This window comes from Balaenoptera acutorostrata, chromosome 5, assembly GCF_949987535.1.
Source record: "Balaenoptera acutorostrata chromosome 5, mBalAcu1.1, whole genome shotgun sequence".
NCBI lineage: Eukaryota > Metazoa > Chordata > Mammalia > Artiodactyla > Balaenopteridae > Balaenoptera > Balaenoptera acutorostrata.
Genome location: NC_080068.1, coordinates 80,735,246 through 80,752,933, shown reverse-complemented (window position 1 = coordinate 80,752,933; position 17,688 = coordinate 80,735,246). Strand labels below are relative to the sequence as shown.

Below are 17,688 nucleotides of genomic sequence, written 5' to 3'. Positions count from 1 at the left end.
GTAGGTCCTACTCTGCAACAGAGCACTGACTGTAAAGGTTGGCTGTGAGCTCCAGGGAATACATCATAACCATCTTTGTCTCTCCACCCAATATCAGATAAAAAGAATGCCAACACCCAGGGCCATAACACTGAACAGTCCTTGTGAATAGTGCCTTCCGGAAGTATGCAGCACACAGCTTGCACAGACATGCATGGTGGCCCGACCAGGGGCACTGGCTAGAAGAGCCATCACAAGGAAGTAAGCCGTCTGCAGGCACACTCTCAGGAGGGAGCATAGCGCAATAACTTGATGAAGTAGAAAGAATGAGGTTATTGAAAGCCCCATATTCAAGTGCTAGTATTTCCGTGTCTTTTTAGAAAAGTGGTCTGGGCAAGCCAGGTGAGGTCTATGAGCTTTGGTGTTCTCTTCTGCAACTCTCCGTATTTCACAGACTCGTGAACGCTAAATGAGATCATGTACAAGAGAAAATTGTATATATGAATGTGGATTTTATTTTAACAAATAAAAGAGAAGCTTAAAGAAAGGAAGGAATAGTTCCACCTGCCTTGTATTAGTGACTGGGTGGGAGGGAACAGGGCATTTACAGAGTATGTGCTTCAGCTTGTTATAGCACCAATTGGTGGGGCGGGGAGGGTGATAGAATCTCTCCTTTCCCTTCCAGCTTCCCCATGAGTGATGGCTCATGAACAGCAGTCCAGGGAGCACTTGCCCACCTGCCGATGAAGCCTAGCCTCCATAACCCCAGAAAGACTGCCCTCACCTGTCTTTCCTGATATCCCACAACAGAGTATAAGTAAAGACATACTGAGATCACCAACACCATCGAGAATACATCAACCCCTCTGCTCTGTTTGCTGCAAGAAAAACTGCATTAGCATCAGACTCAGACCCCAAAGATTCTCAATTGCAAGCCCAGGCAGAACTAATTGCACATAAAGAGCTGGGGGGTGGGGGCAGTGGAGGGCAGGGGAAAGAATCAATGTTTGCGCAATGGGAAAGAAAAATCAGTTGAGGGGAAACAGAATGTTCTCTCTAAGCCTTTGAAAGCAGTGGCTTAGATGTATCTGTATCAGTGGCTCAGATGTATCAGATGTATCTATAAAGAAGGAAAGGATGATACAAAGAGTAGAGTCCTTTTACATTTAAGTTCTCAGTTATAAGGAGATGAATAGTTCAGAAAGTATTTCTTTTTTAAAAAATTGAGGTGAAATTCATATGGCATAAAATTAACCACTATAAAGTGAACAATTCAGTGGCATTAGTACATTAACAATGCTATGCAACCACCACCTCTATCTAGTTCCAAAGCATCTGGAAGTATTTCGTATGCCAGAATTTTATACACAGACAGTACTGTTAAGAACAGTAGAAATTTTTCTTAGACTTTTCAACCATTTGGGCTTAACTCCAAGATTGTATTTGAGTACTCAGTTGGATTGTTGCTTCTTGCCTAACTACTATTGTATATCTTCAGTGTTTCAGGATGGGCCAAATTAAATATGTTTTTACTCAGGTGGGTGGGAGAGGCGATGATAAATTTCTACAGACAAGAGAAATCCCATATGTTTATGTTCATACGTGTATTGACAGCATGTTTAAACAATTCAATGAAAAGTTGAAAATTATTTCAGCCACATGCATTTCTTCCATACAGGGTCACACAAGCAGACTGATCAATGGTATAACTAATAAACATGGACCTCAATGCAAAACCAAATATAATCCCTGAACTCTCCATCAAATTTCTCCAGAAACTGGCAAAGCTGTTTTAACCAAGCAAAAAAAAAAAAAAATGATCTTCTTGAACACTGGGGTTAGAAGGATGTAGAAAATCTGATTCTTCTTCAGTTATGGGAGTGAATATTCTATGACAGTGAACAGAAAAGAATGCTTTCTTATGCATAGCTTCTGTAGCTGCCCTAGGCTCGTATACTCCCCATGGCTACAGGGCTAAGGAATAGTCTGATTAGGAAACCAAGACTGGACCTCCATCTTGCCACCTCCACTTTTACTGCTAGCATTTTAGACTTGGTCCTGCATCTCTACCCCTGCTCTGAGCCACTGACTATAGGAGCTGGACTTCGCAACTGAGTTGGACTGTATCTTCCTCTAAATTGACTGTTGCCAACCCTGGCAGATACAGGCATGCCTTGTGTGTTACCTTACAACTGTAGCCACATAGAACCCCAAAAAGTCTTCCTGAAAAATGTGGTAGCAAATTTCCCTTTTGCTGTTACTCTTTCTGCTATTTCTCAAATAGCGAGGTAAGATTGAGACAGAATCCTATTTTGGACTCCTGAAAAGTAACTGCTTCGTGATTTATGAGCATTCCACCCAAAGGAAGAATCAACAGAGAGAAGGAGAAGACTTGGGGAGGACAATCCAATAAGTAACTTTAAGCCTATCTCACATTATTACTTTTCTGAAGTTCTGTATTACTTTTTATACAGTAGGTGCTCAATAAAATTTATTTGAATTGGATGAGGATATTTTTTCTTCTTTAATAATCTCTACTCTAAGGAACATTTTGCCTTACTATACTGATCAAATAATTCTAGTATTTGGTGCCAGCTGTTCAACTCAAATAATTATTTTTAAATAGCCTTCGATTTTTTGTAATGATCTGCTGTGTTCTCTGTCCTGTCCCTTTGGTGCTTGCTAACCACTACTCATGAGACCACATATGCATTGCCCATAGCAAGTGGACCTCAAATTCTAGGTTCATTTGTAACTGCATTTTAAAACCCAGATTCCTGGGCTCCCCAAGCACTGTGGTCCTTAGGTCAGAGAAGGGATCTTGTAGCTTATACTTTAACAAACACCCTGGGTGATCCAGGTGCATGTCATCATGAAGCACATTTCAGAAATTGATCCATAAATTTGGATCCATAAATTTGGACTCGGAGACCAGCCTTATTTAGAGCAGAGCAAAGATGAAGAACCAACAGTAAATTGCTAATACAGAGATGATGGTCCTTCCCTGGGACATGACCTTCTTTCACTAGTCACTCTTTCCCACTTCATGCCTGAAATCCAGCTGGTATTGCCCTGGATCTTGGTTGCTGGGTCCATCATATTCCTGGGCTTCATTGGCTGCTAGATGAAGAATTGTCAATTACTAAATCCCATATTCAATGTTCTGCCTGTCCACCAAGTCCTTCACCCAGTGGCCAAACTCCACCGTTTGCCTTTGGGGATTCCTCCAAAAAGTCCAACTTCTACTGCTTAGAAGTCTACTTAGTCCCTTCCCTGCCCAGGTAGGTTTGCTGGATAATTCTTCCCAGTACTAAAACCTCACTCTTCATGACAGATTTTTTCTTTTTAATTTTTATTTTATTTTATTTTATTTTTTAATTTTATTTTTTGGTTGCGTTGGGTCTTCATTCCTGCACGCGGGCTTTCTCTAGCTGCGGTGAGCGGGGGCTACTCTTTGTTGCAGTGCACGGGCTTCTCGTTGCGGTGGCTTCTCTTGTTGTGGAGCACAGGCCCTAGAGTGCACAGGCTTCAGTAGTTATGGCACACGGGCTCAGTAGTTGTGGCACATGGGCTTAGTTGCTCCGTGGCATGTGGGGTCTTCCTGGACCAGGGATTGAACCCGAGTTCCCTGCACTGGCAGGCGGATTCTTAACCACTGCGCCACCAGGGAAGTCCCCATGAGAGATATTTCTGACTGAGGGTGCTGACTATCCTTATCCAGAATTAGCCAAGATGAATAGGATAGTCACCAAGCTGGCTACCCTTAAAAAGATCATCTCCCTCTGTATCTGTGGTAGAGTAAGAGGTCATGTCTGCTCATTTACCCAAGTTTAACACGAGAGATTTTAGAAAAGGAATTGTTAAGTGAAAAACAACTCTAAATAATAGTATTTTTGTTGCATACAACCTGTTGTCAAGAATAGCCCAAAACAAATGCAGATTAAAATAAAAGTGCTCTAGGACTGCCGTGGTGGTGCAGTGGTTGAGAATCCGCCTGCCAATGCAGGGGGCATGGCTTTGAGCCCTGGTCCGGGAAGATCCCACATGCCACGGAGCAACTAAGCTCGTGAGCCACAACTACTGAGCCTGTGCTCTAGAACCCGTGAGCCACAACTACTGAGCCCATGCGCCACAACTACTGAAGCCCGTGTGCCTAGAGCCCGTGCTCCGCAACAAGAGAAGCCACCGCAGTGAGAAGCCTGTGCACTGCAACAAAGAGTAGGCCCCGCTCGCCGCAACTAGAAAGAAAGCCCGCGCAGCAACGAAGACCCAACGCAGCCAGTAAATAAATAAATAAATGTTTAAAAAATAAAAATAAAATAAAGGTGCTCTTAATTGGTGTTTAGGTCTGAAGTGAAGGTTGCTGACAAAACTGGTACTTTCCCAAATTGTTACTCTACCTGCTGAGATCTGAAATATTATCTTTGAATAAAAGAAGTTTCAAATAAGAATAGTACAAACACTAAGGATTTCTTTCTCTGTCTTGGTTCATTCATTTTTTCAACAAATACGTTTTTTAATATTTTCTATGTGCTAGGAATAAACAGCTCTGGCCTCTGCCCTCATGGGGCTTACCATCTCATAGTAGAGTTTAGGTCACGAATTTATTTTGGAAACAGGTCTACCCAGGACTTTTATTCCCTCACCTGACTGTGTGAGATGAAAAGAACACTGTGGGTTGCAGAGGTAGTAAGAAATGCCCCCAAGGAAGCCAAACCACAATTCTCCTTCCAACAGATACACAAGGCTGGAAGTTTATGGTAAAGGTGCTAGTCAACAGGAGGAAAGGATGAAGACGCCCACAAGTTAAATAGAAATCTTCCCATGGATACTATAAAGCAGACCAACTTGCCTTGGATAGTATAGATCTTTGTTAGGGTTCTGTATGTTCCTTCCTTGTTTCTACTAGATAAGACATTGAGGATTAATTGAAATACCAGGTGCTATATAAGCTAATATTTTTGTCAGCTTAAGTCAGTGGTTCAGGCACCAGGAGGGCTTACTAAAACACAGATTTCTCAGCCCTATCACCAGAGTTTCCGATTCAGACGGTCTGGGGATGGGCCTGAGAACTTGCAAGCCTAACAGATTCCCAGGTAACACAGATGCTGCTGGTCTGAGGACTACATTTTTAGAACCATGGGCTTAAGCAAACACTTAGAGGAGCCTTGAAAATGTTGCTCCACAAATGAGGATAGACAGCATCGTCGGGTTTAAAAATTTTAAATACCTGTTGTTTATCTCACTACGAAATAATACATATGTATTGCAAAAAAGTTTTAATAAAAAAGCAATAAATTCATAAAACAACCAAAGTAAATTCAAAACCATCCACCGAAAGATAGCCATGAGTAACCTTGCTGTGTATTCTTATAAAATCTGTATGTGTTATGTTTATGTCTACAAATATATATGATCTCTCTCATATATATATGATATATGTACAACATTGGATTCTTCTTATACGTACTGTTTTGTAACTTACCTTTTCACTTATCAGTATATTATAAACATCCTTCTACATCAATACAGTTCTAAAACATAATTTGACACATCCTTTGAATAGAGGTACCACAATATATATAAATGTATTTAAATGTTCCCACTTGCTGGACACTTAGGTTTAACCGTTCTCTGTTCAAACAGGTTCAGCATAAATATGATAAGTCGTTTTGTACATCCTTAATTATTTTCTAAGGACAGATTTCCAGAAGAAAAATTGCCAAAACTCACGTATGTTAAGTCTTTTAGTACATATCGCTAGACTGCCCTTCAAAGAAATATTGGATCGATTTACACAACCATCAGCTGTATAGAGGTATTTTCTCACATGTCCACATGACACTGAGCATGTGTTTTCCTTTGCCAGTTCAATAGGGAGAAAATGATACCTTGTTTATATTTTGAATTTTTTCCAGTTACCAGTGGAAACTTTATGTGATTTATAGTGACATCACATTCAGCGGTCTCATACTTCTTTCATTTGTAGCTGTGTAAATCTGGGGCTTAGAATCAGACTATAAACTCTACACAAAGCAATTTTTTTTTGTTTGTGAGTTTACATGTTGGATATTTCATAGAGTCCAGCATGTCATTTTTCTTTGTTACAAACAAACAAACAAAAATCTCAAAATAGACAACCTTTGTTAGGTTACGTAAACTTTGGGAAAATTTCTTTGCTACAAAATTCTGTATTTTTGATTTGTCTAATATGATATGCAATCTCAGTATGTGAATTTATTATACTATGATATAAATGGTCCAATTTTACTTATGAAATAATCCATGTGAAAACGTATCCACTGTGATTAAAAGAGACAATGGATGGAAAAAAGTATCTTGTTATCTATTTATTAATATTTATTGAGTGGCCATATGATATGAATACTGAAATAGACTTTCTTGGTGATACACTAAACTGAACTTTCTCGGTGACACACAGGGACTATTAGGTGAAAAATATGGGAACATCCGAATCCCTGGAGAAGTTGAAGCGTCAGAGTTTGAAATGATTTTGGATGCTGCCGTAGAGGCGAAGCTGGAGACCAAGTTACTGGAAGAGTGGTATTGTCGGGATGAGAACTCGGTGCCAGCAGCTTATTACCTCAGATCCAAGTCGGAAATGCTGAAAAGCAATAAAAATGCAGTAAGTTACCTTTCTCTCCGAAGTATGTCTCTCTCCATGACTTTAAACAGTTTATGTCACCCAGGGGTGGTCTTCTCCACAGAAAAGGCACAGTAGACAGAAAATTATTCTACCCTGGACCCTAAATTTCCTTTAAACAACTAAATCCAGAGCTAACAAATCTTCCAATTTTTGATCCACCTTTCTTTTCTGGCATCTCTGACTTTCCTGCTGAGGTCTTTTCCTTCTTCCTGAAGTATATCTCTTAGAAGTTCCATTAATGGAGGTCTATTAGTGATACATTCTGTTTATCTGAAAATATTTGTATTTTTCTCATTTCGCTATAATGTATCTATAAATATTCTGATTGGTATATGTTGTGCTTCCTACATTTGCGAATTCATGCATTCTATCAGTTTTGGAAAATTCTCAGCCATCATCTCATCAAATAATGTCCCTCTTCTATTCCTTCTGTTCTTTCCTTTGTGCTCTTTAATTAGATGTACAATAGATTGCCTCAGTCTATCCTCCACGTCTCTTTTTTAAATTTGTTTAATTTTTACTTTTTAATTTTTTTAATTTTATTGAAGTATAGTTGATTTACAATGCGTTAATTTCTGCTGGACAGCAAAGTGATTCAGTTACACATATACATACATTCTTTTTCATTTTCTTTTCCATTATGGTTCATCACAAGATATTGAATATATTTCCCTGTGCTTTACAGTAGGACCTTGTTGTTTATCCATTCTATATATAATAATTTGTACCTGTATCCTCCATGTCTCTTAATTGTCTTTTACATTGTCAATTTCCTTATCTTTCTTTGCTGCTGTCCAGAAAATTATTTTAGATCTTTCTTCCAGTTCATCAATTTTCTTCTTCAGCTGTGTCCACTCTGTTCATGCTTGAGTTTTCAAGTTCAACAGTTATATTTTTAATCTGTGAAAGATTTTTTTTTTGGGGGGGTGGTCTTTTAAAAATCTGCCTAGCTGTTTTTTATAGTCTCTAGTTTTTAAATTCAGTATGTTCCTTTAACATTTCATACATTGTTAATTTATATCCTTGTGCCTTATGTAGAATCTTGCAGTGAGGTTGAGTCATGCATGAATATGATGGAAACATTAGCATTGTCTCTTCTCCAACTTGGTTCCCAAATGTATCAATCATGTGTCCCCCGAAACTGAATGAAGGAGGTAGAGAAAATGGGTGGGACTATTCATTGCATAGACATTTTAGAGATTAAAAGAAGGCATAGCTATCCATCCCTCTTCCAAAGAGAACTTCCTTGATACATTCAGCACCGAGGCAGCTCTGAGAGGAGGAGAGCCCTGGGTTAGCAACAGCCCTTCATTTAAGGACCCTGTGTCCATACTCCAATATAAAATAAAAAGGTAAAAAAAAAAAAAGAACCCTGTGTCTTTGTCATTCTGACATTTAACATAAAGCATGTTCTCCATGCAAAATGAAATCATGTCAGATTCCTCGATTTTTCTTCTTCTTCCTCACATGCAGTTTTCAAAGTAATTATCTGCAAGACTACGGAGATGAATATTGGGGTAAACCCCAAACCATTCTCTTAGGTAAATATGCCAGAAGTAAAGGTAGTAGCTGGTAAAGTAGATATCAAAAAACATGCTACCTCAAGAAATCAGTTTTACAAAGTTGTAAAACTTACACATATATTACTATTTAATTGGCTTTAGTTGTTCCTTCTTCATTTGATTCCATGATCGTCTAGGGAAACTTCAGTTATTCTCTAAACCCCACATGATATTTCTGCATAAATTGTTGTTAAGGAAATGAATGTTTGAATAAGATTATCAGCAAGACTCTGTAAATGTTACTTTCTTGGTAGGTACTCCTATTCTATTTCCTAAAGGATCATAAAAATAAATGAGGAAGAAACAACTAAAGACAATTAAATAGTAACATGAGTACCTCCCCTTTAACTGTCTCTCCTCCTTAGAGGGTAGTGAAGATATGATTTTGTTATGACATTTGTATCAAAACTCAAGCAGGAAATACATGGTATATTAAGAAATCCCAACAAACAAATCCTGTTTGGATTCACACCGTTGTGTCACCTGGGCAAGTTCCCATCACTTTCAGGGTACTGGGGAGAGGAAATGAGATTCTGTCTGTTAGACACCTATCATGATAAGGCATTAGTAGACTTTCAAATAACAATAGTTCTCTTGCTCTTAAATACTGGGTTTTCTATGATGATTTTAAGACCAATATCTCACTTCTACAATTCCATAGATGCAGCCCTCTGCCAATGCTGAGAATGAGAAGACCTGGCAAGAGATATCAGATGAGATCAAGAAGGTATTCAAGGTTGCTGTAAAACTGTTACATGAAAAGAGGAAAATGAAACACAGTCAAGCCAAGAGGTACCTGTTCTCAGGTAATTTTTATGCATCTTCAGTAAACTGAGGAATAGATAAATAATAGATGTATTTGCTGCTTCCCTTTTATGGTTCTGCAAATTTAGTTGCATTTACTGCCCGATGAAATTTAATTTTTCTACATGTTTCCATCTCCTGGGGAGGCAAGTATTCTTTTTATTCAAAGATAAGCCTTTACTTAACTTGCGGAATTCTCCAAAAACGTGACTTTAAAAGAACACAGAGGAGGCTGGATATAATAGACCAGACTCTGCCAGTGTTTCTCAGTTGAGCTGCTCATTCATTCACTTACTTGGCTCACTCAGCAAACATTTATTGAGTGCATACTATATGCCAGGCACTGGGGCTACAACAATGACAAAGAAGGCAAGGTCTCTGCTCTTCTGGAACTTTTTTAGGGGGGCAGCGGGGATAAGTGATAGGCAAGTAATCAGACAAATGAACAATACCATTTCAGAAAGAATAAGTGCTATGAATAAAACAAAACACAGTAACAGGCTAATAGGGACTGATGAAGGCTGTGGGGGTCCAGATTTAGATGGGGCAGGCGGTAAGGAAATGACTTTCGAGCCAAATGACAGAACGAATCAGAGCCGGCAATGCCATATCTAAAATAGAGAATTCCAGGCAGAGGGATTACCACGTTCAAGGTCCCTGAGACAGGAATGTGCTTAGCAAATTCTAGGAGCAGGAAGAAGGTAAAGGTAGCCAGGCTTGGAGAAGGAGAGACGAGGTCAGAAGGTGGGCACAGGCCATAATAAGGACCTTGTGTTTTATTCTGCTGTCAACAGAAATAATCAATAAACAATCTATAATAGGAATAGAAAAGAATTTTATTTGAGGATTATAGCCCAAGAGACACAGATTTAAGAAGTACTTAAACTGTGTTCCACCTGACTGCAAAATGGGGGTGGCTTATATAGGCAAAAATCACAAAGTTACAGTTAGTCACATGAGTCATTTATCAAGAATCATAATTGGAGCTGGCAAGAAGTCAGGATGCTTGTCAAATAAGGATTGGTTGGGGTCTGAAGTGGTTGCACAGGTACAAGGGGAGACCTTGAGACCTAGGCAGATGCTAGCAGATATTGTTTTAAGAACGACAGTATTCTTGTATCCTTGAGTCTGATACAGCTCAGAGAATTCAAGTTCTCAGTGATACAGGAACATGTCTGAAAGCACATCCACAATGGCCACCCGGCTCCATTTTGAATGCCTGAACCACAGTTATTCCGTTTTGATTTTTAAATGGTTAAATCAGATTTTAGTGCTTAAATCAGATGTACAGTGCATGTTTGACAGGCCAGAAGACAGGCTGTTGTAGTTAGCATAAAGGTCAAGCCAAACCATGTGTAAGCCAAAATGACTTCCCATACCTGTGACAATTTCTTCCATCCCTGGGTAAGATGGGAAGCCATCGGAGGTTGGGAAGTAAGGGAGTGGCAGGATCTAATTTAACCTTAAGATAAAAGTCTCCCCAGCTACCGAGCAGGGCCTCACTTGTGGGCCTTTCTCAGCCATGGAAAAGAGGCTTTATTTTGAGGAATTGCACAGGAAACCACATATCTGAAGAAATATGACAGTCATAGTTTCCAGGGGACAAACACACCTGGGTAAAAGTAATCAGTTACGTAGCATTTATTTTGAGAGTTGATAGTAAAGAATTATTGAAGAAAAAGCAACAGTAGTTGCATTTTCAGACTGGTTTTGTGAATGATGTAGCAAAACGTTTGTGAAAACCGAAGCACTTGATATCATTCTCCTTGGATATACATGTATTGCAAGCCCAGATAAATTATATAGAATTTTGACAAATTCATTCTCCTGAAGTTGTCAAAAAATTAGGTCTTATTTTAGTTCTCCCTAAAAGTACTAAAATTGGCAGGAATAAGTACTATCTTTAGAATATACAGGTTAACATATATCCTTATTCCTTTGGGATCTTTTTGACCCATTTTAGGAGCCCTGGTTCTTCATCTTAATCAAGGGCAGAACTACCCAATTTTTAAAAGCATGCTGTATTAGGAAAAAAATACCAAGAGCCAAAACTTTCCTATTCTTGATGTAAGAGACACCAGTTAGGGGAGGGTATCCTCTCGCTTAGAGTCAGACAGCTCAAGTGTTCAAATATTCATCGGCAAACACTTTCTCTTAATTTTCTCCACGCTAAAGAACATGGTCCACATGGATAGCCATATGAAGATTAATAATCTCATACTATGTAGTATGAACTACTACACGAGGACTATTTTCTACTTGGGGTTACATCTTAAAGATATGCGTGATCATGAAATTTTTATTTACTTTACATTCCAAACTCATTTTAAGACAATGTCTGCACAATGAAAATTGCTGAAGAAGGGACAACTCTTTGAAATGAACAGAGTATATTTGTTTTGTGCCTGTCTCTCCAGCCTATCAATAACCAATGTTGTGGTTGGACCAACCCTTGTGCTTACTATGATTGCAAGATACCCTTCGGCAATCACCATCAGGAAACTGAAAAAATAAAGCCTTATTACTTACAGGAGCTGGCAATTACACAGCACACCTGGGGCCACACAGCGAGGTCACAAGTAGAGAGAGAGAGAGAGAGCGGACATCGGGTTTTGCTTTTACTGGGCTCACTCTTTTTTGGTGAATTTAAAACATAAGAGCGGGAATTTAAAGCACAGGAAGAGAAAAAAACAAGTGGCCCAAAATTTTAGCGATTACTGAAATCAACCAAGATCTCTAAAACAAAGGAACCTCAGTGAGTAGAGGTGGCCTGGCTCTGTATGTGTGGTTGGTAATGAGTTTATTCAAGATAGCCATCATTTAAGTGGATGCTTCAGCAATCAAAGCTCAAGTCAGACTTACACTACAAACAAACAAACAAACAAAACCGCCCAAAAATGTCAGGGTTTATGCTACAATAGTACTTTAATATTTTTAAGCATACCAGATAGAACCTGGAAATGTGTACTACTTATATTTGAATGTATTTTTTCACAACACTTCCAGTTTTACCTTTTTAAATAACAGGAAAGGAAGAGAAAGAAGTAAATTAGACTCCAAAACAGTGCCCTACTGTGAATGCCACAACTGAATGGTCTTGGGAATAGTAAAGCGCTGAATGTCTTATGAATGATAGTTGCCAGGGCTGGGAATCTCCCCAGTGTTACCTTCATCAGGTTCTGTGATGGTTAAACTTTAGGATATTAAGGAAAATGCAAAGACAGAGAACAAATACAGTATTCTAGTAAGGAGGGGGGAAGCTTATAATATTCATTGACAAATAAACATCAGGAATTATTAATAAAAGTCCCCCAAAATGTTGAGGATGCACTTTGCTTCTAAAAATAACTCTATAGAGTTGATTTTGTCTCACATGACTCATTTATTCAGGTATATTTATCAACCAGACATTCTTGCATACAGCCTCTTTTTATCTCCCTGAGCCAAGCTTGGATGGGCTCTACCAGCTTGATTTGTCTGCATCTCTTTTCATGTTGCATTTATGATCAACACGCCTGATTGACACTCTGTTTCCATAGAGGTGATAACAAAGTCAGGTTACAGTTGGTCTGTTTTCTGGGAGTCAGAGGTAACAGTGCATATCTCTAATTATCATCCATTACATATAGATACTGCAGGTGGATCACCTCCTTTCTCTTCATGTTACTCGGTATACAGCACTGGCTAACCCAGTGTGCCCCTAGCATCGTACCCAGATGGCTGGAAAAGAGATGGGCCGAAGGCTGCTTTCTGCAGGAGCTCATAACGTCCAGATTTCTTACATCTTCCCCTGTCTACATTATAACAAGTTCTTAACCTTCTATAAAAAGAAGAGTAGACATATGCTATAAAAGCTCCTTTAACTGGCCTCCTGAACCAACGTGCCGGAATAAAACCCTTTGTAAAACATACTGATGTGAATGGCACAGCTCATTCGACACTGGTGGCTATACACGTGTCTTTTTTACTTAAGTCACACGTTTTTATCAATTGCTATCATTACTGGAAAAAAACAGTGTCACAGAAGTTCTGCTAAAAGGCACCATTTTAAAATAAAATTCCCACCTTCCTTAATAGTTACTCTAGAGAATACACCTATGTTCTAGGTTTTGCTCGATGTCGGCGTTATGGCCAGCACATTGAGATGTTCTCGGTTACGACCAGGCCCACCCCTCCCCCCATGCTTCCACCAGACCCCAGCCCAGTAGTCACGCCCTTAAGAAAGGCTTCCCTGACTTCTCCAAGTGGGTTAGACCCCCAGGTGGGTTTGCTCTCATGGCACCGTGTTATTCACCTTCACGGGCCTAAAAATAATCATAATACATTTATCTGTGGGACTCTGTGATTCGTGTCTGCCATCCTCCACTGGACTGTAAGCTTCATAAGGGTTTTTGTTTTTTTTTTTAACATTCTCAGTTTTCTCTTACCATTGTATCCTAAGAAACTAGCAGCGTTCCTGGAACATAGTAGATGCTCAATTAAGACCAACCGGATGAAGAAAAGCAGAAAGGCGGGGGAGGAAGGGAGGGCAGCCCGTTTTAAAAGCCTGCTTGCCTTAAAATTCATTTCCATTGGTTTAATTATTTTATCTATTTTTTATTTGACTTCCCTAAAACCATGCGTAAATGATATTTTTATTACTACTGATCCAATTTTAAATGTTCTTATGGGGCCTCAAATGATTTAGAATGCTTATTTACTTTTATGTAAACATATGTATTGTAAGCCCTAACATGGTTTCTCTCACAAGAAATAAAGCTACATGCTCAGTCATTTTTCTGTACCTGCTCTGATGGATATAATGGTATTTAACAGTGACACGGATAATGGATAAATAAAATCAGCACATAATTATATTTTGAACCCGTTTTTATATTTTTGTTTCTACGTATCTGTCTGGGGTACAATGCATCTCAAACAAAATGGTGAAACCACGTTGTAAGGAGAGACTGAGAAGGAAGAACTAGACTAGATACATCATTTGGCCTCTTCCTCATTCTCTCCTGGCCCCAGTTGGTGCCTGCTCTCCACTCTTACAACTCCTGAAGTCTGGGAGGGAAGCCAAGCAGGAACTTAAAAGAGTCAACCATAAGCTTGGTATGCTTTCTTTCTTATGCTTATGTTCAACCTCTCCCTCAGGTTGAGGAGGAAATTAAATCATTTTATTTAGAACCCACTGTTCTCGGCTCCAGGCTGTTTAGGAAAAGACAAATAGGAAATTAAGGAATTGAGAGATTATTCTAGAGGCTACTCTGCTACACACTATAAGCAAAATAAACTAGTGACTTGAGAGTTATGTGCTCGGAGCATGGGTGTGTTGCATCTTTGTTCTAGACAATAAACTCCTTGTTGTATCTTCTTTCAGCTATAGAGGATGAGTTTGACTTCGCTCTAGGGAAGCAAACTCCAGCATTCCTGAAGAAATGTGTTTGCTATATTAGGAAAATTGCTAACATTGAGCGTTTCGTGAAAATCCCAGAGATGGGAAAATACATGGATATAACTGGAGCAGAACCAAGGATTATTCGGGACCCAGAAGCCCAAGAGAAGCTGATAAAACTCCGGGATGAATTTATTCCTACCATTGTTGCGTCATCTAATCTGAGAGTGTACACATCTGTTACTCATTGTGACATGAAACTAGGCTATTCCCAAGAAATAGAAAACCATTACATAGAAGGACTCGGTAAACAATTTTATGAGGACATGATTGACATAATTCAGGCCACGGTACAACAGAATTTTGACACAGAAACTGATACGCTCTACGATGAAATCCTTCAGCATTCATCATTATGTAAAACGTATGCCTCCTTCTACGAGTACAAATGTGAATCTCTAAACATCGTGCATAAATACATTCTTCCAAGCAAAACCGGGCACATCAACCCTCTTATTATATACGGTGGACCATGCACTGGGAAGACCCTTCTGCTAGCTGAAGTAGCAAAGAAGGTAAAAGCTTATTCTTTTACTTGTATATTTGTAAAAACTTTTACTTTGGGGAAAAGATCAACTGATCAAATTCACTTCCATTTTCTGTGTTTACTATCCGAATTATAATCGGTCCTTTAGGAATGGATACTTCAGTGTTTCTCTTTTGCTGGTATAACAGTTATACTGAAAGAAGAAGACTCATGGGGTCCAATTCTAGAATAGCTTTGTTTTGTCTCTTACTGTTCAAACTCATGTTCTGGGGCTAGTTCTCACCTAGATAGAAACTAGGGCAGATCTCACAACTCTTCTCATCACTCTCAGCAAAGACAAGCACTCCAATCGCTTCTGGATATTAACTCCATCTCAGTTCGGCAATTACTATGTCCAGTTAAAGATGATAATTAAAACTTCAGTCTAGGGGCTTCCCTGGTGGCGCAGTGGTTGAGAATCTGCCTGCTAATGCAGGAGACACGGGTTCGAGCCCTGGTCTGGGAGGATCCCACATGCCGCGGAGCGGCTGGGCCCGTGAGCCACAGCTGCTGAGCCTGCGCGTCTGGAGCCTGTGCCCCGCAGCAGGAGGGGCCGCGATAGTGAAAGGCCCGCGCACCGCGATGAAGAGCGGTCCCCGCACCGCGATGAAGAGTGGCCCCCACTTGCCGCAACTAGAGAAAGCCCTCGCACGAACCGAAGACCCAGCACAGCCAAAAAAATAAATAAATAAATAAATAAAATAAATAAATTAAAAAAAAAAAAACTTCAGTCTACATCTCCCTGCCTGAGCTGAGGTCGACCATACACAAGGCACCTCCAGGGGGAAATAGGGACATGGCCATCTTCTCTTTTCTTGCAGCACACAGCACTTCTTCCCCTCTGTCCCTAACCCCAACTGCACTTCTGACCCCTGTAGGGTTGTGGTTTGGGGGATGTAGGAAAGGTAAGGTGGCCAGAACATTCTTATATGACCAGTACTGTTCTGACCTGGGTTCGGCACTCTGGTCTTGGTGGGTGCTTAACACTTCCTCCCGTTTCTTCTGAGGCCTTTTCATGGTTTCCTGAAGGTCCTTTCCCTCCCCCATCCCCCACCTTGTCCTCACTGAGCATCTCTCACCTACAGTTCCCTAGGGTGACACAGGGAACTGCATTGTTTTTCTATCTAGCTGGTCACCTCCATAGCTCCTAGGCATCCAGCAACACACATTTCTAGTATCTTTCTGCCAAGAGCCTCTCCACAACCCAGCAAACCCCCTTAGACCTGGGAAAACAGAACCGACAGAAACCCTCGTCAGCTCACGCTTGCCAGTGGCCCACATATAGTACATGGGAAACACTCAGGTATTGTTTTGCCCTGAGAAACTCCAGCTCCAATACGGCAGCTCTCTATCACTCCTCCATCAGAGCAGCTAGCCAGCCCCACTCACTCAACCTCCATATTCCTCAAATGTCATCAGATACAGATGGCCATGTCTCCCAAGCCGTAGGGGACATCCTGAAAGTGGTCCATTGCAGTCCCTTTCCCTAGGCTAGAAGTGAGGGGTGGGCATCTCTCAGCCCTCCCCTTTGGGAGTGGGGTGGTGAGAGATACAACCCACAGCATCCTCATCTCCCACTTTTCTCTTGGCCTCTTGAATCTCTTTTTCAGGCTGGAGGTGGGTAGTCCATCAAAGGTAGCAAAACTAACTTTCAAAACTCCCTTTCAAGTCTTGCAAGATGGGCTGGAGCTTCTATCTGAATGCGGTATCTATTGTCTAAACTGGGTGACACTAGTACCAGTTTTAACCTCCTGTTACACTTGATATCAAAGTCTGATGGTTTATATTATCCTGGTGTTACTTCAGAATCTTTGTATTGTTCTTCCCATGGTCAGTCTCTTACGAACAGATCTTTAACTTTGTGAACATTCTCATGATTTATCATGTGCTACACAATTTCAGGTAGATCATCTTGAGGACAAGAACTAGAACAATTGTGTTGCACCTTATTGGGGCATTAAGTTCCCAAGTAAGGTCACAGGAGACAATCGGGTGTATCAAGCTTACTGGGTTGGCCAAAAGGTTCATTCGGGCTTTTCTGTAACATCTTATGGAAAAACCTGAACGAACTTTTTGGCCAGTCCCAATACTTGGAAAGTCCTTAGGAAGGCCCTTTTACCATCTCTCAATCTGCCAAGCCCAGCTGCTGGTTTTTCTTCTTGTGTTAGGATATGCTTTCTTTCTTTAATTGAACACCCAATGAAATGGCAGGCTTACACTTAAGGGACATGTTGCATCAAAATAAACGTGTGCATGTGCACGTGTGTGACTGTCTGTCTTCGAACACTACTTTGTACATGCATCTTCAAACTTTAGAATTATTCCAAGGAAGCAAGATAGTAACACTACAAGGGGAACTGAAATCAAATGAGAAAACATTGGTGTATCCATTTCACCCTCACTCTGGGGCTTTTTCCTTGAGGAGCAGGGGAGGGTAAAGGTGGTTGGAGGGACAATGCGCATGTGATGCGACCCTGTGTGTCTAGCATGGGAGTTACATGATGTGTGCTGATATGCCTGTATACATACGCAGTTCCCGTGGCCAGAATGTAGTGACAGTTAATCAGCTTTCTGAGCTCTCGCTGTTCTGGATATGTTGTCCAACCACCAGCTCCCCTGAGGAGGCTTGCCTATTGCTAGGTCCCCTGCCTGGACTTTGCTTGCTTCTCCTCCCTCCTGGGGAATATCTGCTCCTCCCACCCCCTGCCAC

At 40.4% G+C, this 17,688-nt stretch overlaps 1 protein-coding gene across 1 annotated transcript in view; it reads left to right on the top strand.

Moving 5' to 3' along the window:
* The window catches only part of NWD2 (NACHT and WD repeat domain containing 2), a 187,764-nt gene that overhangs the window by 164,483 nt on the left and 5,593 nt on the right, over positions 1–17,688 (top strand). The window contains exons 4-6 of the mRNA XM_007178834.3: positions 6,422–6,625; positions 8,870–9,014; positions 14,378–14,967. Of these exons, the coding sequence (XP_007178896.2) occupies positions 6,422–6,625; positions 8,870–9,014; positions 14,378–14,967 (939 nt within the window). The remainder of the gene's footprint in view (positions 1–6,421; positions 6,626–8,869; positions 9,015–14,377; positions 14,968–17,688) is intronic.